The following is a 25,161-nucleotide window of genomic DNA, read 5'->3' as shown; positions in this document are numbered from 1 at the left end:
CCGGTTCCGCCTCCCCGGCCCGCCCGCCCGCCCCGCTCCGCTCCCGGCCCCGGCTCCGCTCCGGCCCCGCTGCCGCCCGCGGTAAGTCCCGAGCCGGCCCTGCCCTCCCGTCCTGCCCGGTACCGCCTCAGCCCCGGCCCTGAGGGGACACCGCGGCCGCCACCCTGGGGTCCCGCCCGCCCGGGAGCTGCCACGGCCCGCCCGGGTCCCCGCGTGTCCCCGGTGTGTCCCCGGTGTGTCCTCTGTGTCCCCCGCGTGTCCTCTGTGTCCCCCGGCATCTGCCGGCACAAAAGGCTCTGCAGGGATGGGTCTGACAGGGCTTTGGGCATGGGATCGCGCCCCGCGCTCCGAACTGACTCCAAGTGGTGTTTCCACGCCGGGTTAGGAAGGAAATTAGGGATGGAATAACAATGGAAGAGGAACTGAATAGGAATGGAATAGAATGGAATTAGAATAGAATTAAAACTGTTAGAGTATAATAGAACGAAATTAGAATAGAATTAGAATGGAATAGAATAGAATTAGAATAGAAAAGGAATAGAAGTAATGGCAGGCTCAGCTGCAGGAAGGACAGAATTCTTCCTGGCGGTGTGACTGGAACCTCAGCGTTTATCACAGAAATTCAAAGGGTCTGACTCACCTTGGGTTGGCTCCCAGAGATTTTCAGAGGAAACAGGAAGGGGACAACACAAACTTCTCCGAGTCACTCCCCTTCTCAAAGCTCTGGCTTCTCTGGCACTCTCAGACCCTCAGATCTGCCCTGTTTCTCCAAACAGGAGGAATTTAACAAGTAGTTGAAGTTTATCACCAATAAAACTTGCTTTATTAAAGAAAAGCAAAGCATTTTAGTCCTGATGGAAGGCAAGATACACAATTCCCTCCAAAAAATCTTTATTTGCAGGGCAGCAGCACGTGGCCGTCACTCTGGGTAGGATTTCCAGCTCCAGTGTTACTTGTGCTCCACTGGGATCAGTAATCCTGTCTGAAGTCTTTGGGATTTGCTCGTGGAACCCACTGGAGAATGACATGCCCAGAGCTATCTTTATCTAAACTCCTTTTTGTTTTCTTTATTTGAGCATTCTCCAGTGTGATTTGAATGAAGTACCCTAAAGTAAAGGCCCTCTCCAGTGTTCCCGTCCACAGGCCTGGACAAGATGCCAAAGCAGGTAAAAAGAAAAGCAGGAATTGTGTGTGCTAATTAAATGTTACTGCCAGGAGAGAATTCTTGGCTTATTTCCACACAGTCAAGATTAGGTAACTACTAATAAATATTCACCCCTGCTTCATTAATTGACTGGCCCTATTTACTGTGGGTTTGAGCTGAATTAGAGACACCAGGCAGTGATTTTTGTGGTGCCCTGGGCTCTAACAGGGCAGGTGTTGATGCAGGCAGCAAGCACATCCTAAGGGTGTTTGTTCAGGAAGCTGAATGGACGCGAGAGTTGGGATTTATTGTCAAATATTGTTTTACTTTTGGCTGAGCAGAGCAGCAGAACCAAGCCCTTCCTCAGGCCTTGCAGTCTCACAGTGGGTTTAACTTGCCTGGTGTGACACAGGGGCACGGGGGGAAAGGGGAATGGGCAGAAACTCCTCAGCCCATGCAGTGTTTCCTAATTGTGGTGTCTGTTCTCTGACAGCAGCAAGCTGCTTAATGCTCATTCAGAGGAGAATAACAGAAATCACTTGGATAGCAGGGCTTTACTACGTTGCTAAGCTTTTTTCCCCCTTACTGTGTAAAATTCTATATCACTGGAAATGAAGTATTTATGCTGTCTGCAAAAGATAAAAATGCTCCTAAATGAGTAGCTTTTTTGGTTTTTTTTAGGAACATGCTAAGTGGGGTTTGCAGTGCATTTCCCCTATATTAATGAGCTCAGCTCACATAGTGGGAATGCTGCTGACTAAATTTAGCATTTTCTGTATAAACAAGGTGATGCTGTCCATGGGTTAGCTTGTGGTACAGGTGAGCAGGGATAGTTTAGAGAACTTTCCGTCAAAGAGAAGGAGATAACAAGAGGAGTGTACAGAGTGCAGAAATCAGGACTGGCATCTTTTCCATTCTTCATTTTCTCTTCTAGCCTCTCCTTTCCCCAGCAACAGCAAACAGGTCCTGGAATCTCTCTTCTGGCTGGTTTTCCATTACATACAACAAGTGTGCCCTTCCAAATAATGTTTTCAAGGACACGGGAGCCCAGAGGCTGAGATTTGAATATTTTAAGTGATCCAAAGGGGACAAAACTTCAGCTAAGGCAGGGCAGCTCCTCTCCCAGCACAATTCCTGTGCCCTGGCTGTGATGTATGCACTCTGCAGCTTTCACCCTGAAAATGAGAGCCTCTGCTAGGAAAGCTGCATTTATTTCAGCTTGCAGGAGCTTCCAGCTGTACCTGCAGCCAGCCCTTCCTGCCTCCCTGAGCCCAGGGCATTGCTTGGATCAAATGCATGACATGCAGAGGCTGAGAAATGAGCCAGTTGCAAGAGCATGATGTGTGTGTGTGTGTGTGTGTGTGTGTGTGTGTGCAGAGCTGCAGTGTGAGCCCAAGGCCACGTTCTCTGAGTGCCTTTGCTCACAGCCAGAACCCTTTTCTAACATCAGAGCAGGAGGAGGGCAGCTGGGAGGAGGAGTAGTTCTCACATCCTGGGGTCTGGCCCCTGCTGAGACTGAAATTCAGTGACATGGAAGCAGCAGAAGAGCTGGAGTAGGGGATGAGGTGAAAGTCCAGCTCTTCACCTTTCACTGGTGCTGACCTGACATCCCCTGCAGGAAAATGGCCAAAGGGAAGATTCCCTCATCCAGAATGACCTCAGTGAATCATTTGAAGAAGAAGTCAGAGCCTTCCTCGGTGATGAAGAGAAACTGCATCTTTTTGATGACCTCACCAAGGTGAACCCAGTGACAACCAGGACAGGTGAGCAGCCAGGGAGTGTCTGCTGAGGGGATCCCTTCCCTGCTGGCCACTGCCAGCTCCTGCTCACTGCATTAACACCATCAGCATAGGAGTTGTGTATATTACACCTACAGTTGTGTATATTACACCTACAGCAGTGTACATTACACCTGCAGCACTCTCTTGGTCACCTCATTCCCTATTAAACCTGACAGGGAACACACCTGAGACTCTTCTTACAAACAGGCACAGCAAGGGTCAAACACACTTTGCAAAAGATGCTGACAGAAGGTGTTGCTTTTCAGTTCTGAAATGTCTTCAAGCAAGATACAGAGTCCACCTGTTCTACACAAATGCTGGCTGCAGCCTGGTGGCTTTAAATCCTTTCCAGCCTTTCTCCTGCCTCTACTCACCTGAGCTCATGAGGGAATACCACGTTGCACTTTGTCCTCAGGTAACCCTTGTGTGTGAGATCACTGTCCTTCTGCAGAGCCCAGGTGTCAAACTGCTCCAAATTTATCTGAGAAAATACTCCCACAGGATAAACCCCATTTCTTGTGAAATATTAGTTCTGTTAAAAGAGCAGTGCTGTTTTCAGGTGAATGTGAGATGACCATTGCTATCCATTGGTGTTGAACTGTGTGGTTACTGTACTCTTAAAGATGAACATTCTCTTTCACTACCAGGATTTAAAACCTCACATCTTTGCAGTGGCTGAGCAAACCTACAGGAATGTCCAAAAGCAGATGGACCCCGTGAACCAGTCCATCATTGTGAGTGGAGAAAGTGGTGCTGGGAAGGTAAGGAAATGTTTTTCTGTGACATTGCTCTCAAGTTTTGAGCTCTGCCAGTGATTTGTAGTGCAGAGTAGTGCAGTGAATGAGCAAAGATGAATTAAAACCCCTCTGACACAGCACGTAGCCAATCTGCCCAGCACGACTCTCTTGAAATGTGTGTGAAGCATTAAGTGATTGCTGCAGCTAAACACACTCTGCTTAATATAGCAGCTCTTCAGGTGACATCTGTCACTTCTGGAGGGCTGGGTTTGAATCATTCAGCAGGAATTGCACCTGAGTCCATGCCTCAGCCTGGTCTGTCAGGGAGCTCAGCAAACCCTCTGTACACACTGGGAGCAGTGGGTTCAGCTCCTGCCCTGGCCCTCCTGTGATGCTCCATCCCTGCTAGGACCATGCTGAGGGTATTTTAAAGCCCCAGAACAAGAAGCTTTGCTGAATGTAATGACTCAAAATCCATTCACATTCACTCCATCCCATGGCAGTAGCTGTTCATCCTGGCTGAGCCTCCAGATGGTGACACCTCCATGGAGCACTCCCACTGCAGCAGCACTGAAATGTGTGTCTGTGGCACAGAGCTCCCACTGGACCAGAGCTCCAAACATGACAGTTCCTCTCTTTAGCCTCCCCTCCACCTGCACACTGTGTTTCCAGAAGGCAGCAGTGCTCCACTGCCATAACTGAGAAGATGTTAAAGAGCTTCTGTCACATCTCTCCCTTGCAGACCTGGACCTCTCGCTGCCTTATGAAGTTCTATGCCTCTGTGGCTGCCTCAGTTATCTCCCCAAAAGGCAACGAAACTGTGGAGAGGATAGAGAAGAGAGTGCTGGATTCCAACCCTGTCATGGAAGCATTTGGTAAATGTGGCTTTTTTAGCAGCAAACTAAAGTAATGGCCACTGTAGGAATTTCCCTTGTTCCCACACGAGTCTAAGCTATCTCTTGGTCCTCTCCTTAAAAACAAACTCTTCAAATAGTGGAGCTGTTCACAGAGCACCCCAAACACCTGTGTGTGCTGCCTGGCAGAGTGGGACCACTCTGACTGTTCTGTGTCTGCCACTGGCAATTTCACAGGGAACGCCTGCACCCTGCGGAACAGCAACAGCAGCAGGTTTGGGAAATACATCCAGCTCCAGCTGGACAGGTAAGAATCACTGGAAAACCTTACCTCTTGTCTTGGTCCTTTAAATCTTTATCATCTTGTTCCTTTAAAGCTTATCTCTGAAATCTGCCATAGAATACTGTATGTCTTTAGAGCGTATTTTAGTTTGCTGGCAGCTTAAACTGGTATTATTTTCCTTTCTGGGTTTTTTTTTTTTCCCCTGCAAGCTTTCACCCTAAAGGTCTCTAAAAGAGAGCAATGGAAAAACAGAGATGTAGCTAAGAACTCTGAATAAAATATGAACAAAACTGAAGGTGAACTGCAAAGTATTCAGTCAGTTGGTCTCAGAACAGCACAACCCCTCTTGGATTCTGTGAAGAGGTTTTGTTGAAATCTTTGCTCTTTTTCCCTCTCCAGATTCCATCATCTGACTGGTGCTTCCATCCAGACTTTCCTTCTGGAGAAAACAAGAGTTGCCTATCAGGCCCCCAACGAAAGAAACTTCCATATTTTTTATCAGGTTTGCCTGCAGTTAATTTTGCTGGGTATTTCTGGCACACAGCAGGGATGGAATCACCAGATTTAGCACAGTTGCAACTTTTAATAATTACCAGTCTCCCTGTCTCCCAGGCTTCCAAATTAAATCATCCTTCCCAGCACGTTATTCTTCACTGTCTGGGAGCTGTAAACACCAAAGGCAGAATTCAATTTTTACCTTGTTTTCTGCCTCCAGATCACAAAAGGTGCTACTGCAGAGGAGAGGCTGGAGTGGAACCTTCCAGAAGGGGCTGAGTACCGCTGGCTGCCAAATTCTGAAAGAAACTTAGATGGTAAAGATTAGCCTCACTAACTAATTAATCAATCCATTAATAATGGCTGGAACTTTAAAGGGAGGCAGGCAGAAATACACCCTGTTCCACCCTCTGCTCAGCCAACAGCAGATGTTTTGCAAAGCCACCTGCATTAATGGGGCTCTTTCTAAGTTTCACTTGGCACTATTAAGTCTTGAAGCTTAAAATCAGTCACCTGGCTTAAACCAGCTGGTTCTGGCCTGGCAAATTTGCATCTTTGTGGCTTTGTGTAGAAACTCTCTTGTCTTTGCATGTGCTTCACCTGACAGAAAAAACCAGTGGGTTTGTTCTGCAGCTTGTGTGTGGGATTTACCCAAAGAGCTTCCCCTGCTCTGCACTGACCATTCCAGCTGGATTGGATGTGCTGAGATGTTCTGCTTGCCCCTGTTTGTGTGCTTGGCTTGTTCAAGAGCACTGTTTGGCTTTTCAGAGGACTGCTTCGAGGTGACCAGAGGGGCCATGTTCCACCTGGGCATCGGCCGTGCCACGCAGAGCAACATTTTCAAGGTCAGCCACCCAGCAGGGACAGCAGGAGGCTGCTGAGGGTGTTGGGAATGTGTTCCCAGGGTGGGATTGCTGCTGGGATAAATCCCTGTCCCTGGGCAGAGCTGCTGCTCCTCACTGGAGAGCCCTCAGCCCCACACCAGGCTGCACAGCCAAAGGTTAGACCAGAGCTAAAAGGCTGCACCTCTGAATTTCATTCTGCCTTCAGGAACCGCAGCATTAGGGAAACACACAGAAGTCTGGAATCTGTTTGCTGCCTTCTGTGCAGGAATGCGCAGGAGCTGGCCTGTCCCAGGCTAAAGGAGAGCTCAGGGGAGCCTGCCTTGGGGGGAGCTGTCCTGAAAACCTCCCTGATTGCATTGCAGGTGTTATCAGGCCTTCTGCACCTCGGGAATGTTCAATTCTCCAGCCCACTGGATGAATCTCAGCCTTGTGAGCTGGAAGACAAAACCAAAGGTGAGGCAACAACCATGCCATGCTCCAGAGCCTTGTTAGCTCAGTGCAGATGCCCAAGGGAAAGGATTAGAGAAGGGAAAGAATGGAGAGAATTCTTTCCTTTATTTAGTTAGTTAATTTAGATTTACTTATTATATTTATTTCATTATTAACATTTCTTAAAATTTATTAAATCTACCAAATTTTCACTTGAGTAATTTTTACTATTATTATTATTCATTATTAATTCCTTTTAACTACTAATAAGTCTAATTACTTTATTAATAACTTAATTTTGAAAATTAATAAATTTGTTTAAACCGTATTGAATTTATTGCATTTTAAATTATTAAATCAATTTTGTTTAATTTAAATTAATTTAATTTATTCATTTAATTCAGAAAGAATTCCTTATTAAAGAAAAGAATTTGAACAATAACTCTCCTGCTGATAGGAGACATCAAGGCTGTGAGAAACCCAAAATTTAGGTGTGATTTTTGTGAACAAACAAAAACCTAATGCTCCCCTGCCCTGAGAGATAATATCCTACCCTGACAGGTCAGGGCAACTGCAGCATTACCCAGTGATTTCAGGAGGATTATTGGCAGAACTGTGGCTCTTGTCTGTAATCTTACTCTGCCATCACAGGGCTGGCAGAAATCTGACCCAGAGGGAGAGCAGGGCTTTTCATATGAAAGCTTGGAAGTTTTCATGATAAAGACCAAAAGGCAGTGACAACAAACCTGTTAAATTGCAGCAGAAGTAGAGGTTGTTCTGCCTATCTTCAGGAGGCTTGTGGATCTGGATTTCCTTCAGAGATAAAGCTGCCCTGAATAGGGAAGGTTTCTGCTACAATTTCACATGCTCTGAACTCAAGCCACTTAATATTCAAATAATTTTGAGTGCAGCTCAGCTGAGAAAGATCTTAAATGCTTTGTCAGCAAATACTCATTCTTCTACACTTCCTTTCTATCCCCAAATCCCTGCTTTTTTCCTGGTTATGACTGTTTGATTTGTCTGTCTGGATTTTGAGGTCCCTGCTCAAAAAAGGTGAAGAAGTAACAAAGACACACCTAGAGAGAAAAGTCAAATTCAGTGTGGCAAACTTCAGCTTTTGCTGGTATTCATTTTAAAGAGAGGACTCAGAATTCTAGGGGCACTCTGCATCCAAATTAAGAGTTTTGCAAAACTTACTCCCAAGTTTGGGTAGAAAGATCCAAAATCCACATTTAATTTGGAGAGCTGATGGAAGTGGCATTTTCCTAACAATCTCTAGACCTTCCTTGCCTTCAGAGGTATGAACACAGCAGGTAACCTTGCACTGTTTGTTCTCCTGAACAAGAGTTTGTGAAGACCACGGGGGAGCTGCTCCAGATTCCCATTGAGGAACTCCTGGAATCTTTAAGGATTCGAACAATCACTGCTGGGAAACAGCAGCAGGTGTTCAAGAAGCCCTGCTCCAGAGCCGAGTGTGAGACCAGGAGGGACTGCCTGGCCAAAGTCATCTATGCCAGGTAAGGATGGCCTCATCCAGGTGATTTTTGGGAGGGAATGGGGAGGCCAGAGGGATTCACTTGCTGCTGTTTCATGGCAGCACATCAGAAATTCCTCTTCCTTCCAAGTGACACTGATGGAAACAGCAGTAAAAGAAACAATTCTGATTATTGCAAGCAAGCAGCTTCCAGCTAATCCCACTGTTGCTGTCTGCAGGTTGTTTGAGTGGCTGGTTTTGGTCATAAATGAAAACATCTACACAGATCCCTCAGTGTGGACCAGCTTCATAGGTATGGATACCCCACCCTGCTTTAACTCAGGGGCCAGCAGCCCTGCAAGCTGCTCCTAAACTAAAGCTCCCTGTCCTCCCACATTGCTTCCAGGTTTGTTGGATGTTTATGGGTTTGAAGCCTTCCCTGAAAACAACTTGGAGCAGCTCTGCATTAACTATGCCAATGAGAAACTGCAGCAGCACTTTGTAGCCCACTACCTGAAGGCACAGCAGGTAATACCCCAAACTGAAGATCAGCTCTTCAATATCTGATTTAAAACAGCATCTTTTTGTCACTTCAATTGCATTGCTGTGCCCGTGGTCAGATGGAGCCTTCAGTCAGGAATGGCACAGAAAGCAGTGGGAGGGAGCAGTGTAAAAGAGGGGAGTGTGGGGCAGGTGGAATGACCCAGCTCTGTCTCCTGGGGACTGGAAATCTGTTCCCAGCCCCACTGGATCTCTACTTGCTTCTCCTCAAAGAGCTGAACATTTGAGGCTAAATTCTTGGGCTAAGTGCAGCTTGAATTGAGATTCTCTTGGAAGTTTCTGCTCTCATCCATGAAGCATAAAGTCCCTAAAGAGTGGAGCTTCTGGGCTGAGCTTGGTGTGAAGGCAGAGCCCACCAGACCCCTGTCACCCCTGTCACCCACACCTGAGCACGTGGGACCTGTGGAGGCCTCCTCCCCCAGGGGCACAGCTCCCTGACCCCAGCCATGCTGGTGCCTTTAGAACAAAGCCCCGTGTGCTCCAGCTTTATCCCTGAGTAAGGAGGGACACAAATGCTGTTGTTTCACAGCAGAAAAGGTTTTTTTGCGCTGTGCAGTCCCTCAGTGGTCACACACTGCTAATTCCAGCTCTCATCTGAGTGCCCTGCAAGGTGCAGAGTCCCTGCCAGGGCTGCTGCTCTGCCCCTCCCCACTGCAGATCCATTACCAAAATGCTCTTTGCCAGTAACTGGAATCAGGGAAATGATTTTCTTGATGGCAGCAGCGTGCTGGCACCTCCTGCCTCACAGCAGGCTTTTGTCAATTTATTCAGGAGTTAAGTATTTCTTTGACTGCCATTTGTGCTTTGCTATTGCCAGGCTGCTTTCCCTGCCTGCCCTGGTCAGCATGCCAGGGATTAATGGTCAAGGAAGATGGAAAGCAAGTTCAGGCACACAATTGCTTTGCTTGAAATGGCTCCATGACCTCTGTTTATAGCACCCCTCCCACTCACTGCCTGCCCTCTTACCTCTGGATCTGGCTGTCCCCCAAACCACTTAAATGCCATTAGTGGCTGTGCTGAGCAAGCTTTTGGCAGGAGGCTTTTGAAATAACTGCCCAGAGCTTGTGCTTGTTAAACACTGCTGACAGTTTGTCCTGTAATTCAGCATAAATATTGTACCAATTATTCCAACCAGTATCTCCCTGCACTTCCTTTCAGATCAGGCTTTGCTTTAAATGGAGCTCAGGCAGTAAAGCCTGGCACACAAAGGTTGGGCTGGGGCTGTGTCCCAGTCCAAGGAAGGAGTTCTGCTTGTTTCCTTGTCCTTCAGGGAAAATCTCAGCACAGCCAGGAGAGGCTTTGTGTGACTGTGGCCTTTGTTTGCTCTCTAAAGCAGCCTTGCAGCTCTGATAAATCCATGGGGTTCCCAAATCCTCAGATAAATTGTTCCAGCAGGTTCTGATCCACACCCAAAAGCTACCTGGGGGAGGATATGCTCATCTGGGTTGTTTTTATTCTCAAGCTTGGTGTTGACCTGGAGCTGAGCTGGGATTAACTCCTCAAACAGGACCTGGATCAGCTGCCCAAGGCACAGAGCTCTGAGCTCTGGTGCCCTCTGCTGCAGAATAACCCCTTCCCTCTTCCTTCAGGAAGAATATGCAGCTGAGGGCCTGCAGTGGTCATTCATAAACTACCAGGATAACCAGAACTGCCTTGACCTGATAGAGGGAAATCCTCTCAGCATTTTTTCCTTGCTGAATGAGGTAAGTGTGATCTCAACCCCTCATTTTTGGGCCTAGGTTCCTGCCTTTGTCCCTTGCCACCAAAGAAAACACAAACAGTAAATTAATAGAAAACCTGTCAGCTATAAAATTTCTGCAGGGCTTCACTTTCACAAAATCATGCCAGTGCTTCCTCCTGTTCTGAGCTGTCTTTTTCCCTCTGATCCTGGATATTCTGATTCAAATATGAAGCCTCAATTACTTCTTTCCTCCCCAATATTTCAGGCCTTGCATACTCAAAGCAGCTCTAAAGGTAAAATTGCTAGCATTTGTATGTTAACTGTTGTAGCTTTAGAGTCAGTTCTTTGTGCCAAACAAGAGATGCTGCAGCTGTGTGTCCTTGCAGGAGTGTCGCCTGAACAGAGCCTCCAACACTGACCTGTTCCAGACCAGGATTGAGAAAGCCTTGTCCAGTAATCAGTGTTTAAGTCGAGATAAATTTAGTAAGATGCCCAACTTCATCATTTCCCATTATGCTGGCAAAGTCTGCTATCAGCTGGCAGCAATGGTGGAGAAAAATAAGGTAGGTGTTTGCAGAAAGAGCTGTTTAAAAAAATCTTAAAATTATCCTATAGGCCTAAAGTGATTTAAATCAAACAAATATACTTTTGGACATACCTTGCTGCAAATAAATCCTTCAGGCCATGTGAAACTGGGTGATGTCCTTGGTGGGATCTCTGAACCACCACTGGCACCAGCAGATGCTTTGTTACACCCTTGAGCTGGGGTTGAAGTGAACCATCACCATATCAGGGCTTCTTCCATTCCTGGGGGATGCACAATTGTTAATGGCATCAGGGCATTTTTATAACTACAAATACAGCACTTAATTCCCCAAAAAATTCAGATAAATTTATGAGAAACAAGAGCTGGGCTTAACTGCTGAAAGTGCTCAAAATACTCAAATTTTGGCCATCAGGGAATAAGTGAAATGTGAAATAGTCTGCAGAGAGCAGGGTCCCTTCTCAGCTCTGATACCCCCAGCAATTATGGCAAGTGTTATTATTTATTTAGCAATAAAACTCCATCTCTTAATTCAAAGGAATATTTCTAATGCCTGCTGCAGTCTGTCCTTCAGGGATTAAACCACTCCTGAGAGCTGGAGCTCGCTCAGGCTGTGTAACAAGAGCAGTGATGGGAGCAGTTGTACATTTGCCTGGATTTGCTGAATGTTCAGCCAAACATTGTTTTCTGTTCCTAAATCTGACTGTGAATGAATGCACATCATCAGATTTGAAACTGCAGCTGTGGTCACATCAGATCTGGCATCAGAAATACTGTTCTATCTCTAAATGTGGAATTCTTAGTTGTTTTCAGAGATACAGGTGCCTGCCAGGCCCAGGTACTGACAGGTCTGTCTGCTTGCAGGATGCTGTTCCACCAGAGCTGGTCCACGTTTTGCAGAACTCAAAGGATCCTTTGCTTCAAAAATTATTTCCTGTGACAGAAAAGAACCAAAATAACACCAAAACCCAGAACAGAGCAGCTGTTGTTACAGTGGTGTCCAAGTTCAAGGTACATCCTATTCAGGTTTCTGCTGTAATTTTGGAAACTTGCTGGATTTACCATCAACAGTTTGATGAAATGCATCCACAGAGTGGATTCTGTGCTCTGTAGAAGTGCTCTAACACTGAGTCTGTAAAGCCATCCTTGCCCAGAGCAGCTCCATGGGGTGGCTGGGAGATCCCTGAGGAGGAGGAGCCCTGCTGAGCCCTGTGTTTGTTCCTGCAGAGCTCCCTGGAGCATCTGATGGAGATTTTGAGCAGAACCACCCCCCATTACATCCGCTGCATCAAGCCCAATGCTGACTGCAAGGCCATGACTTTCAGGAGAGAAGAGGTAACTCCTGCAGAGCCTTCCCCAGGGCTCTGCACTGGCTTCCTTAGGACCTTGAGTGACTTGCAAAGCTTTTTGCACAGCACCTTTTGAAGCAGCTCTTTCTCCTCTGAGATAAGCACCCTTCCAGGGTCACTGAGGTGCTTGTCCAAAACAGCTCCCAAGCACAGCAGCTCTCCCAGCTGCACCTTGCTTGTGGCTGGGGTGATTGATTTGGGGTGCTGCCCTCCCAGCCCTCCTAACAGCAGCCCTGGGCACACAAACACCTTCAAAAGAAAACTGCTCCTTCCTGGAGTCCAGGAAGCTGAGAAGCTTTGGGGGCAGAGCAGCAGATGCTAAAGCTGTAACTAGAGAACCTCATCTGATGGGCAGGGAGGCTTTAAACACCCATGGAATCTGCTGAGCATGGAAATGCCAGCACTGAGCCTGGAAATACCAACACTGGCTGTGGATGCCCAGGACAGGGCACACAAGGAGCAGCTTCCACAAAAGTCAGCTTTGCCTAAACCATCTCAATTTGTGCCTCAGGTTCTCAGCCAGCTCCAGGCCTGTGGGATAGTGGAAGCCATCACCATCAGTGCAGCAGGTTTCCCAGTCAGGTAAGTCCAGCCTCTTCAGCATTTCTAATACATTTCTACAGCTTTTAGTGGAATTTAGTTATTCAGAAGAGCTTATAAGCAGGAAACCCAAATATTTTGCACCATCAGCAATATGCAAGCACAATTCCTGTCCTGGCTTTGCTGCTGTTACTGGGAAATCTGAATTTCTTCACAAGTTCTGTACTTTCTGGCCTGTTTGACCATTCAGGCATCAGTCTGTTTGCATCCCATGCACTGGATCCACAAAGCCATTCTGGAATTTTCCCCCTTCATAGGCTGAGTTATTACCATTCAGCAAAAAGGATCAGTTATTTACAGTAATGGTTCTTGCCTGGAATTCACTGCACATTTTGTCTCCCAGGATCCCTTTCCAAAGTTTCACTGAGCGCTACGAACTGCTGAGGAAATCCTGGGGCTCCAGCAAAAAAAGAGTGTGGGATAAAAGCAACTCTCATCCTGCTGAGAAAAAAGGTAAGTTTCTTCAGGTGATCCCTCTGCCATCAAGTAAAATTGTCACTGCACCCATTTGGTATCACACAGATCAGGTAATTACTGTATTCACCACTATTCTAAAATATTTCTTTAACCTATCACCAACCTGAGTTTCTAATTTGTTTAACCTTTAAAATCTTACCCCTCACTGCTGGTTTTCTGTGTTCCTCCTGGGTGGAACAGTCACAGTTTCAGTGGTGTCTGGGGTTCCCCTCACCCAATATAATTTGATTTGGAGTTGATTCTTTAGTAGACTTGAAAGCCACTTACCTTTTGCTTTATTTTCCTTCTCCTTCCTTTCTTTCCCCCCCTCCTTGTTTCCTTGCTGAATCACTGACCTTCCAGCTTACCTGGACTCTGCTGCTTCTTGCACCTTTTGCTCTCTTCTCTTTTTCTAAGCAAGAGTGAGGATGGACTTTAACAAACACAACCCAGCCCACAGGTAATGCCTTTGCTATGAGCTCCTGAAAGGAGGAGCTCATCAGGTGGTTACATTTAATATTAAAGGTTATTGCAGCCCCTTTCTGTGCCCCAAATGAATCCCCTCTTCACCCAGTGGGTCAGTTCAACGAGCAGCAGCTGTGGGAAGCAGGACCAGCCTGTTCAGATGAGTAAAAATTGGTGGATATCTGTTCACCCTGTGGAAATGGGGTGAAGCAAGGAAGTGCAGGCTGGAAAATTACTCACACAGTGGATCTTTCCCCTTCAATTACAAACCCATTAACTGCAAAGCTTCTTTGTGATGGGTTTTTAGTCCTTTTTATCTTGAGGGGGTAATAAGCTGCAAACAAAGCAAAACAATTGCCCAAACACAGGGATAAGCTTTTGGTTCCCTTATCAGCCCAGCCCCATGAACACCATCAGAGCCACCAGATGTCTTCCTGTAAGCAAGAATTGCTTCTATTTGTTTCCAGGACCTTAAAATGCTCTCATCTCCTTAGAAATATTTATAGCAGAAAAGCAAACAGTATCCAGGATGGAATAATGCAAAACCCATCCAGCCCTGTGCGTGCAGGAACTCCTGCAACAATCTCTTGTTCCAGGTCTGAATTAAGTTGGTCTCTATTTCCAAAGAGATTCATCTGGCTGAGCTGTTTGTAATGTAAAAAATTGTGCACTGTGTCCCAGAAATGGCTTTAATAACCTGTAATTGCTGCCATAAATTCCTGCTCAGTACAGGACCCCATAGCTGCTCCCAGTGCCCTGTGACAGCTGCACAATTGTGTAGAATTTGCTTCCCCTTCCTGCACTTTTCAGTACATCAAGGCTACAATTCCCTGCCTTTTGTTCTTTGCTCCCACAGCTTTGAGTTTTGAGTATTGAATGGGATTTTCTTAGCACTGAGCTGCTCAGTCTATTCCTAATGGCATTGCTGCTGCTTTCTCCTGCTTCCATGTGGGATGTTTGGAGTGGGAGAACACCTAAGCCCTCCCTGGTTCAGCCTAGATCTGCCCCAAATGAGTTTTACCTATGGAGAACACAGGTGATGACAGATGAGAAGGCAGCACCCAGGCACAGCCCAGTTTAAACACCCCACACTGGTTTGCTGCTTGCTGGCACCGGGTGCAATTTGTGCTGTCACATTTTAGCCTTAAACACAGCAGGATCTCAGCCATCCCCCCTTGCTGCAGGTGTTTCCCATTAAGTGACCAAGAAATCTCAGTGCAAAGACAATGCCCTGACCCCAATTCCAGATGTTGTGGTGCCTTCTCCTCAATGTTTCACTTCCAGGTGAGACTGCAGCGATGGGTGATGACAAAGCACCACGTGCTGCTGTTCTGGAGATCCTCCAGGATGCTCTCAGGGGACAAAGCCCTGCTCAGGCAGCAGGGGATGGAGCAGGAATCCCCTCAGTGTTCTGTGGCAAAACCAAAGTGTTCCTGGCCAATTCCCTGGTAAGTGCTGTTCCTTGGCTGATGCCTCTGGAGTGCTCCTGTCTCAGGGCTATTCTAGCACAGACAGAGGCAAAACTCCTGCCAAGCCAGTGTGACCAGAACTGGGCATTTTCCATCCAATTATTAAACTCAATCAAGCACCCATGAGAATCCAGCTCTGCAGAGCACTTTGGGTAATGGCCTCTGTGTTGGACAAGGAGCTGCACTTGTGTCAGAATTCCAGCAAAGGTGGCAGCTTTCCTCAGCTCCACAGGACAGATTTGGCTGGGAAAGAGGGGAAGGAGTCAAAGGCACTCCTGCCAAGCTTGCAGCCCCTTCAGTGGAGCTGGGTATGAACCTGCTGCTGCTGGCTCCACCTTCCTCCCCAAGAACTTCCATTTTCATTTCCATGTTACCTGAAAAGCACCAAGGAGGTGCTGTCACTTCCCAAGCCCAATCCAGCAGTCACAGGACACTGGAATGAGGCTGTGGTCCCCTGGGCAAACACCAAGAGGCTGTAAAAGAGGGAAGAGCTGTGAGCACAATTCCATCCCTAACTCCAGGCTCCTGTTCCCCACTGCAGCTGGAGCTCCTGGAAGCCAGGAGAGCAGAGGTGTTAAATGAGAAGGCATTTTGCATCCAGTGCTGCTGGAGAAGATTTAAAGAGAAGAAAACAGCAAAGGAGAAACGCTCTGCAACTCTCATCCAAGCAGGTGACTTGTGGGGTGGGGCTGAAATAACAGAGCAAGGCACATTTCCAGTCACTCTGGGGCATTACAGTGGCACGAGTGGCCAAGTGCCATCCCCCAGGGATTCTGAGCACTCAGGTGTCTCTCATTGCATCCCCAGCTGTTCGCTCCTGGCTGGCCAAGAGTCGCTTCCAGAGGCTGCGCAGGGCTGCCCGCGCCATCCAGCGGGGCTGGAGGAGGTGGAAGGTGAGTCTGGGCCACAGGACAGCACTGAAAGGAGCCTGAGGCTTCTTGGGGTCTGAGAAAGAGTAACAGCTCTGAGAACTGCAAACCCAGTGCTCCAGAAAACTTCTCCAGCTGAAGAGCAGATGCCAGTCCTGTAGAGCTGCTTCTGGCTCAACCTGTAGAATAAACTCATTCCTTACCTGCCTGGAAACTGGGGTGTGCTGTCCTTCCAGACTCAGCTCTGCAGTCCTGAGTCGTGCCCAGGACATTTGAGAATTGCTGTTGCTGTTGTGTCTTTCAGGCAAAAGCAGCCGCGCTGGCAGCAGCAGAGCTGGACGAGGGGGAAGGAGAGGAGCTGCCAGCCCCCGGAGCTGCCCTGGCCCCCGGAGCTGCCCGTTCCCTGGGCACAGCGTGGGCCCTGCAGGCAGCTGTGCAGCTCTGGCCCCTGGGGCTGGTGCTGGCTGCAGCCCCTGGCAGTGCCACGGGGCCCCGGCGGGCGCTGGCGCTGCTGGGCTGCCTCAGGGGGCTGCAGGAGAGCCCCAGGGGACACCTGGGCTGTGGCATCGCCTCCATCAGAGCCCTCCCACAGGTACCCACCCCTCCCTCCTGTCTGCAGCTTGGGAACAGGCTGGGGTGGCATCTCCCACTGCCTGGCACTGCCTTCCCTCAGAAACTGCATTTACAAATCACCTTCGGGCCTGGGGGGGGGAACATTTTTGTGTTGGCATCGAATTCTGTGTGCAGAAACTGCCACAGCTGCTGCAAGGGCAGTGCTGAGCACTCCAACCTCCAGAGTGGGACCTGATCTCAGTCCAGTTCAATGCTGCCATTTCTGTAGTGACCATTTCTCTTCAGTCCATTTGTGAGGACTCCTCTGGAGGAGGAGCTCCTCTGTCCCCAGTGGGTCACACACTCCAGAGCTAAATGTGAGTAACAAAATCAGCTGCACATCTGGCTGAACTCTCCCCCTCTTGTCCCTGCAGGGCCCTGTCAAGTTCCACTGCAGGAGGTCCCCCCTGCACTTTGCCAACGTCAGCCCCCACACGGAGGCGTTTTCCACCACGGGCCTCAACCAGATCCTGCTGGACAGACAGGAGCTCCTGCCCACATAGCCCTGCCCTGGCCTTGGCCTCCAGGGGGGCTCTCTGCAAGCTGCTGCTTCCAAATCGCTCAGTGTCCACTCCTGCTGCTACCTCAGAGCTTCCACAGCGCTGCCTTGTACTTACAGCGTGAGGGAGAGGGACACACCTCATCATGCACATTATAATAACCTTAGAATAACATTAAATTACATTTACTGTGGGTGGGGGCAGCTCCTGCTCCCCCCCCACATTACAGGAAATATCAACACTATGGGAACAAATCAATTCCAACAGATCAGGTGCTTGAAGCAATGAATACTTGAACTGGACTGCCTGCAGCAGGCAGAGCGAGCAAATAATAATGCCAATAAATATTCCTGATTCCTGCAACCGTCCTGACTGAGCACCAGTGTCCCCAGGGGGGTGAGGAGCAGCCAGCTGCAGCACCAGGGGCAGATGTCTCAGGGAAAAGCAAGGCTGGGCTCTTGCTTTTATCTACAGAACCGAAATCAGTGAGCTCTCAGAGCTGCCAGGTGTGTGCAGAGCTCCCCAGACAGCACCACCCTGCCCAGGGGTGCTCTGAACCCTCCCTTTGTTGCTCGTGGATCTTGAAAATGTTCAGCTGCTCTGTGTATGTCATTTAAAATAAACTGCTCAATGCCTTGTCAAGGTGTCTGACCCTTCCCAACAACCTTCAGCAAACAAAAACATTTCAGACTACTTTACAGAGTACCAAACAAAACATTTCAGAGTACTCATGGATTAAAATCAATGCAGATATATTTAATATTGTCACTGTGAAGCAACATTTCCTGTGGCTGCCCAAGAATTCCACAGAGTACCAAGTTCCACCCCCAGGATGTAAAAAATAAAAGTCCCAGCACAGCTCTGCACTGACATTCACAGGCACAGAGCAGAGTGCACCCAAACCTCACCAAACAAAAATCTCCAGGACAAAGGAAACATCCCCACTCCCCCAGCAGCAAAGCTCACTCGGGGAGGACGTTCTCCTTCTCCTCGGGAGGCTCCACGATGCCCAGGCAGCAGTCGGCGAACTCCAGGAACAGCGGCTCCTGCATCAGCCGCCTCAGGAGGGAGCTTTTGTCCCGAGCCTGCTCCAGCGCCAGCAGCAGCTGCCGCAGGTGGGGGTTCCGCAGCAAATCCCGCAGCTCCGCCGATTCCCCTGCGGCAGGGAGGGAACAAACAGAGTTACAGCCGAGTTACAGCCGAGTTGGGGCCAGCAAACCTTCCCGGGGACACAGCAACTGTCAGGGAAACTGGCACAGTGCTCTCAGGGAAAGCTCAGCTCCCTGGAAAACGCCAGGCACTGGTGTTAAAGTGTTAGAAGCTTAAGAGGGAGGGAAAACAGTGAGGGAAATTAGGACAATCAGAATTTGGACAATCAAAGTTAGGACAATAAAAAGCAGAGAATTACAGACTCCCACTCTGTCCCAAAGCACCCCTTGCTAACAAAGGATTACCCCTTAAATGCAATAGCTTATTGCATAATTATATATCTCATACATTATTCAAACATTGATTACAAACTAGGGTGTTTCTGCTCAATTTCAGCTTCCCCCCCCATCTTGTAAATCAATTTTGTTGGTTCCTCCACGTCTGAGCTTTCCTGATAAGGAGGCAATAATTCTTCTCTTGGACTCATGGTGTCTGTTTGTTATCTCCATCCAGAGAGGATAATGTGAAGAATTTCTTGATCATCTTTTCCATTCTTTGGGCTAGTTACTAAAAGTATCTCACATCACATCGTTTCTATTTTTATATTAGGTTAGAGCCTAAAAACTGCATTTACCACACAACTTAAAGGGGGTTAATACAAAAGGAGATGAACACAGCATCACTTTCCCACACACAACATCCAGTATTTATTTCAATATTTGCCAGGAGCAGGATTTGTTACCCAGGAGCTGCAGTTTCTGCGGCGGGACGCGGTCCTGCTCCTCCTCCTCGCCCAGGATGTCCTCCGGGGCCCCGGGGCTGCCTGCGGGGGCAGGGGGGGATCCGGGCCCGGCCGCTTCCTCCTCCCGCCGGGCACCGGGCGCGCAGCGCTCTGCGGACAGAGCCGCGTTAGCCCCGGTGAGCCCCGGTTAGCCCCGGTGAGCCCCGGTTAACCCCGGTGAGCCCCGGTTAGCCCGGCCCGCACTCACCGCGGTGGGTCCGGCAGCACGGCACGGAGCAGCTGCGGGGAGAACGGCGTGAGAAACGAGCCCGGGACCGCCAGCCGCACCCTCAGCCCGCGGTACCGCCGTGCCCCCGTCCGTCCCTCGCTCACTGAGCGGCACCGGGCCGTGCCCCGCACTCCCCCCAGCCCATCCCTCGCTCACTGAGCGGCACCGGGCCGTGCCTCCCGCTCCCCCCAGCCCATCCCTCGCTCACTGAGCGGTACCGGCCCGTGCCTCCCGCTCCCCCAACCAGTCCCTCGCTCACTAGGCGGTGCCGCAGCGCGGACAGCGGTACCGGGCCGCAGCCCCCGCCCCGCACTCCGCGCACGGCCCCGGTGCCCTCATGGCCGCTCTCGCCGCTTCCACTTCCGCTTCCGCTCCACCGGCCAGGGCTGCCAATCGAGCGCCGCCAGGCAGGACGTGCTTAATCGACCGCCGAGCGCAGCCGTAGGCCGGGCGTTTTATCGAGATATTTCTATAAATAGATAAAAATAGAGAGATAAATGGATATAAAAATATATAGAGAGAGCGCTGTGTATGGGGGAAAAAGGAGGAGTGGAGAGACAGATGTATATATCGAGATAGGGGTAGAGGTATAGATATGGGCATATATAATATATATTAATAGAAAATAAATAAATAAGTAGATAACTAAATTAAAAATTTATATTTTTATATTTATTTATATATATATATATAAAATAAACAGAGAAATATAGAGAGTTAGAGAGGAATATAGATAGATATAAAGGTGAGGAAACAACAACAAAGCAAAGAAACTGGAAAGAAGTCCCTGAAAACTCCAAGTGGGTGGGATTGTGTGTGATGAATGTGAGAACATCTCACTGTGTGGATTTCCATGGGATTTTATTGCTGTGCGTTGATGAAATACCACAGAGCAGCAGCTCAGCAGTGCAGAGCCAGAAGCGTGAGCTGATGTCACGTGAAAAACACCAATCACTTGTTTTTAAAATTTTAAAAGTTTAATAGCAATAAAATGGTTATAAAAATAGTAATACAATTAGAGTAATAATAATTTGGACAATTTGGATTAGGACAATATGAGGCAATAGAAACAAAGAGTTACTGACAGTCTGGGTACCTCCTTCTGGGAAGAAGTCAGCTTCTTCTGATAATGGGGCAATAAATTCTTTTTCTCTGAAAGACTGAGGTGTCCTGTGGCTGCTATCTGGTGTGAGTACCTCATTCCTTTCTTAAAAAAATATCCCACTTACATAGTTCCTATTTAAACTACAAAAGTTACCTTTTAACTACAAAACTACATTTACCATCCTATTAAAATGCTAACACAGCACTACGAATCAATACAACAAAATACATATAGTAAATATCTCCGTGGAGCCATACCATATGCACTTTTCACACTCTGTTATCAGTCCCTGTGGCACTGGGAAAGGCTGCTGCCCAGAGTAGCCCTGAGGTCACAAAGTGCAAGCTCTTGGTGCTCCCCAGGTCCCAGACCAGAGCAGGTTCGAACAGCTCCAAGAAAAGGGAAAGAAATAAAAACAGTCCAGGGAAAACTCTGCCTCAGCCAGCTAAACCAACTGAAAAGGAAAGGAACACTCTGTTCTGCTCTGTCAGTGCCCGGACAACACAGTGCAGCAGAATGTGGAGGAGTGCTGCTTTTAGAGCAGTGAGTGCAGCCCCTGATAACAAACTCCGTGCTGCTTCTTCTCCCCACCTTTGCTCTCAGAACCAGCACTGAAGGCACAAATACAATATCCAGCATTAACAGAACACACAGCTGGGGACACAAGCATCATAATGTGAGAAATAGCTACTCACTTTTCATAGTTTAGGAAGGTTTATTAAACCTTACCAAAAATACAACAGAAGACTGAAGAAAGAAAAAAGGTTACTGGCGCTGGGAGCAAAAGATTTTCCCCACCATGTGCTCAGCTCCCTCACAATGGAGGTTTTTTCCTTTCTAACCCTTTTTAACCCTTTAGCTCTTCCCAAAATTCTGCCCATCAACCCCTTCTTCACTGTCCAGTGGTGGAGATGTCTCAAATCCTGACTGGAGCTCAGATGTCACCACAGTGATAAGCTGGCCCTCCCGGCTGTCCCTTGACAACCACCTGTACACCTTGTGAGGGTGTACAGCACAACTATAAATCTCTACAACTTTTCTCAACCCATACACATGATATTTGTCTATTAATTGTGACAGTCAATCATTGCATTACTCATTTATCACAATACATCACCCTGGGATGGGATGGATGGGTCAGACGTGGCCGATGGTGGCACAGGCCCTCACGTGCAAGGCCCAGAGGCCGCGCACAACACAACTATAAATCTCTACAACTTTTCTCAACCTACACACATGCTATTTGTCTGTTAATTGTGAGAGTCCACCACGACATTCCTCATTTATCACAATACATCACCCTGGGATGGGGTGGGTAGGTTTGGTCAGACGTGGCCGACGGCGCAGGCCCTCACGCGCGAGGCCCAGAGGCCGCGCGGCGCCTTCAGCCGGGCCCCCAGCGCCCGGAGCCTCAGCGTGTAGAGCAAGGGGTTGCCCAGGCAGGTGAGGGTGATCAGCATGGCCGTGCAGTTCCTGAAGATGTACACCCCGGGGTACAGCTCGCCGTGGCAGCGCTGGTTGGCCGCGTCAAAGACGACGCCGGCCAGGAATGGCGCGTAGGACACCAGGGCCAGCAGCCAGATGGAGATGCTGGTCCTGGCCACCTGCGTCTCTGCCGACCTGTAGGTGCCCGTGGCTTGGCCACACGCCTGCATCCTCAGCTTCCTCTTCCTCAGGATGATGATGATCCTCAGGTAGGTGAAGAGGGGCACGAGGAAGGCCACGGCCACGTTGGGCATGGCAATGAACACCAGGTAGTTGACGCAGAAGGGGCTGTAGAGCACCGAGACGTTGCTCTCTGCCTGCAGGCAGCTCCAGCCCATCAGGGGCAGGCAGCCCAGGAAGAAGGCCAGGACCCAGTTGATGAAGACCACAGCGATGGAGTGGTTCCTGGCCACCCTGAACCTCGTCCTCATGCTCTCGGCCACGGCCAGGTAGCGCTCGATGCCGATGCTCACCAGGTTGTAGATGGTGGACAGGATGGAGGTGGTGTACAGGGAGTAGGGAGCCAGCATGTCCCGGGAGCCAAAGATGGTGATGTCGGGGTTGGTGATGAACAGCATGGAAATCCAGAAGCCAGAGAAGCTGGTGAAGAGGTCAGAGACAGCCAGGTTGCAGAAGAGGATGGAGATGGGCTTGTGCAGGTCCCTGGTGGCCAGGCGGGTGAAGATGACGGTGCAGTTGAAGATGATGGAGACGACGTTGATGGTCAGCTGGGGGATGCCCAGGGCCAGCACCAAGTAGTGACTCCAGATCTTGGTGTGGTTGGCAGAGCAGTTCAGGAACCCATTCATGTTGGGAAATGCTCCTTTGGGCCGGCTCTGCTCATCCCATTCTCCCAGGAGCTCCCACCCCGATCCCCGGGCGCGGATCCTCTCCTGACACACAGCTCCTGCTGCCACATCATCGTCGTCACAGGGGTTAAACTTTAACCAGGTGTGTTTTTAAATATTTGGGTTGCCAGCTGGGGGCTGTGCCAATCCCTGGGAGTTGCTAGGATAGCCCAAACTGCAGAGCACATTTCCCACATGGATGAGCTGCTGGAAGCAACCTTTGACAAGAGCAAAACCTGCCCAGGGCTTGGGGAGATGGGTGGTGATGCTGCAGTTTAAAATTCTTCAGGGATGTTCTCAAATGGAGTGAAGTGAATCCAGCTGTAGCTCACAAATTAATTAGATCATAAAGGATTAGAGAGCCAGGAAAGGGGGAGCAGGGTTTTGTGGGTTTGGAGGACTGAGGGAGCTGAAATAAAATATCAGTGCTGTGTCTCCAACCTGGACCCCAACAGCCCAGAAAATGTCTTTTCCCACTTAATCCTTTCATGCTAACACAGCTAAAACCCAGCCAACACCACTACCCCTGCCTTTGCCACAGGATATTTTGTGTTTATTTCATGTGGTTTGGTCATTAATAAACCAGCACCAACACCAGGGTAGCTTCTCTTTCTCCATCTTTTTAAATGCAAATGGTTTTTGAGATCTTAGACTGAAAATACTGAGACTTGGGGGAAAAAAAGCTCTGGGGACACCCATTCCATGCTCTCAGCAGAGGGCACTGCTGGAATAAAATACAGGGTACAGAGGCAGCAGGGAGATTTTAACCAGCTGAGCAGTCCAGGTGAGCAGGACAATTATCCAGGTAAATTATCCATTTATCCACGGTATTTATTCTGATTCAATTCATATTTTATTGTTACCTTAACAAAGGATTCTCCTTCGTTGGTCACAATTTTCTACCACGATCTTGCCAAGCAGCTCAGCTGAATGGATGGGCTCCCACATTCAGCACTGATCTTACAGCAGCAATTCCAGCCCCACCAGGTGGGAATCCGTGAACTCTGATAGCTCTGACAAAGTTAAAATGTCAGAAATTTAGGCTATAATTTTGAGTTTAAAAAGGGGAATTCTAGGGCTTTTTTTTTTCTATTGAAGTGTATGAAAGTATATTCAGTTTAATGTGCAGTCTGCATCCACAATTTTTGTGTACCAGGAATATTTATAATTAATTAATGCACTTTTTAATTGTGATTATTATACTTTATACAAATCTAAGAAAGCAGTAAGCATTTCAGATGGTCACAAGGGAATGATAACATAGAAATAAAGGCTGAGAATTGACCAATCAAGCCTGGGGCTGTATTAACACCCTATAAAATATTCCTCCCCCAGTGTCCCAGATAAAACTCCCTTTGTAATCCCAGCCCTGGCAGCCACACCTCGGGTGTGAGGTTGCTGCTGAACAAGGGCCCCACTATTTCTGCCACCCCTGAGCCAGCCCAGCAAATCCTTTCCCTCGCAGCAGCAGTGGCAGCACAGCCCAGGTGGGCACAGGACACCTGTGATGAACACAACATCCACAGAGCAAAACGGTTTTGAAAAAAACCCAGGTGGCTAAAAATAATTTATCTGTGAATTTGGGCTCCAAAGGGCTCTAGATATTCCTGAAAATGCTCCTTGAAGTTGCTCTAATTTGAAAATTTGGTGCTCGAGCACAAAATGCTAAACGTTGTGAGATCAGAATGTAATTAAAGTAATATCAAGTGGTATAAATAGCTCTCCACAAAAGATTTGTAATCTGATTTCCCTAATAGAATTGCATACAAATTACCATCATGTTGCCGGATTAAGGGAGACAATAGTGTGGAAGCTGCTTTTTTAGTGGGCTTTAACACACAGAACCCCCCAGATTTGTATATTCCAACCCTCTGTGATGCAGCTGGGGCTCCCAAAACCAGATGAAAAATGCTTTAAATTTAAAGCCCAACCTCTTCATGGAACAACCTCAATCCAAGGGCGTTTTTCTAGTCCTGTATTCCAGGAACTGTGCAGCATTCCCTGTGCTTACCTCACCATACCCTTGTGAGGAATTGTTATCTGCATCCTATAAATGGGGAAAGAACAATCCCATTGTTTGTTTAAGGTGACACAGGATTCCAGGCAACTCAATCTAATCTCCAGGATCTCGGGCTGACACCTCAGACACTGACTGCACCTTGCTGTGGGCAGCCTTAGATTTATATTTACCGAGATTTCACCTTCTGTAACACTGTTTCTAGTGCTGTGATTGCTTTTCTTTGAGTTCTGTGATTGTATTGACACGTCTTTATCTGGATGTCAAATTTATTTTGATGTATGTGTAAGAAATGGCCTCATTTTGTGGAATTATCTGTTGATTGTGCCTGTGGGGAAGACAATAACCACTGACCACACTGCAGAGGCTTCAGGCTGAAATTTTAGTGATGGTTCAGGT

General features: G+C 48.3%; 3 protein-coding genes across 3 annotated transcripts; 1 reads left to right on the top strand and 2 right to left on the bottom strand.

Moving 5' to 3' along the window:
- Positions 1–1,075: 1,075 nt before the first annotated feature.
- Positions 1,076–17,790, top strand: MYO19 (myosin XIX). The gene is made up of 24 exons (XM_066563398.1): positions 1,076–1,166; positions 2,763–2,907; positions 3,192–3,340; positions 3,573–3,686; positions 4,405–4,537; positions 4,754–4,823; positions 5,199–5,301; positions 5,515–5,611; positions 6,063–6,139; positions 6,502–6,592; positions 7,914–8,085; positions 8,282–8,355; positions 8,449–8,570; positions 10,193–10,306; positions 10,671–10,847; positions 11,693–11,839; positions 12,056–12,163; positions 12,689–12,759; positions 13,121–13,230; positions 14,983–15,146; positions 15,709–15,838; positions 15,975–16,060; positions 16,341–16,628; positions 17,023–17,790. The coding sequence occupies exons 1-24, from the start codon at positions 1,155–1,157 to the stop codon at positions 17,149–17,151; spliced, it is 2,883 nt and encodes a 960-aa protein (XP_066419495.1). The 5' UTR covers positions 1,076–1,154; the 3' UTR covers positions 17,152–17,790.
- A 93-nt stretch (positions 17,791–17,883) lies between these two features.
- On the bottom strand, positions 17,884–19,671 carry ZNHIT3 (zinc finger HIT-type containing 3). Its single transcript, XM_066563519.1, has 4 exons — positions 19,567–19,671; positions 19,287–19,318; positions 19,040–19,189; positions 17,884–18,304 (listed from the first exon to the last, which is right to left on the bottom strand). The coding sequence occupies exons 1-4, from the start codon at positions 19,644–19,646 to the stop codon at positions 18,111–18,113; spliced, it is 456 nt and encodes a 151-aa protein (XP_066419616.1). The 5' UTR covers positions 19,647–19,671; the 3' UTR covers positions 17,884–18,110.
- Positions 19,672–21,737: 2,066 nt separating this feature from the next.
- LOC136564973 (lysophosphatidic acid receptor 1-B-like) lies at positions 21,738–22,706 on the bottom strand. The gene has a single exon (XM_066563331.1). It carries the CDS (start codon positions 22,704–22,706, stop codon positions 21,738–21,740), a length of 969 nt encoding a protein of 322 aa, XP_066419428.1.
- Between the last annotated feature and the right edge of the window lie 2,455 nt (positions 22,707–25,161).

The sequence above is a fragment of the Molothrus aeneus genome, chromosome 20 (genome assembly GCF_037042795.1).
Source record: "Molothrus aeneus isolate 106 chromosome 20, BPBGC_Maene_1.0, whole genome shotgun sequence".
NCBI lineage: Eukaryota > Metazoa > Chordata > Aves > Passeriformes > Icteridae > Molothrus > Molothrus aeneus.
This window is presented reverse-complemented; position numbering and strand designations above follow the sequence as displayed.

Excerpts from the sequence above, each read along its gene's own strand:
- MYO19 (XM_066563398.1), top strand. Across the intron at positions 8,086-8,281 it reads GCCAAAGTCATCTATGCCAG|GTTGTTTGAGTGGCTGGTTT; the intron begins GTAAGGATGGCC and ends TGCTGTCTGCAG. Across the intron at positions 16,629-17,022 it reads CCATCAGAGCCCTCCCACAG|GGCCCTGTCAAGTTCCACTG; the intron begins GTACCCACCCCT and ends TTGTCCCTGCAG.
- ZNHIT3 (XM_066563519.1), bottom strand. The coding sequence starts at position 19,646 with ATGAGGGCACCGGGGCCGTGCGCGGAGTGCGGGGCGGGGGCTGCGGCC. Across the intron at positions 19,190-19,286 it reads GTGCTGCCGGACCCACCGCG|AGCGCTGCGCGCCCGGTGCC; the intron begins GTGAGTGCGGGC and ends CTCTGTCCGCAG. Across the intron at positions 18,305-19,039 it reads GCAGAAACTGCAGCTCCTGG|GGGAATCGGCGGAGCTGCGG; the intron begins GTAACAAATCCT and ends TCCCTGCCGCAG.
- LOC136564973 (XM_066563331.1), bottom strand. The coding sequence starts at position 22,706 with ATGAATGGGTTCCTGAACTGCTCTGCCAACCACACCAAGATCTGGAGT.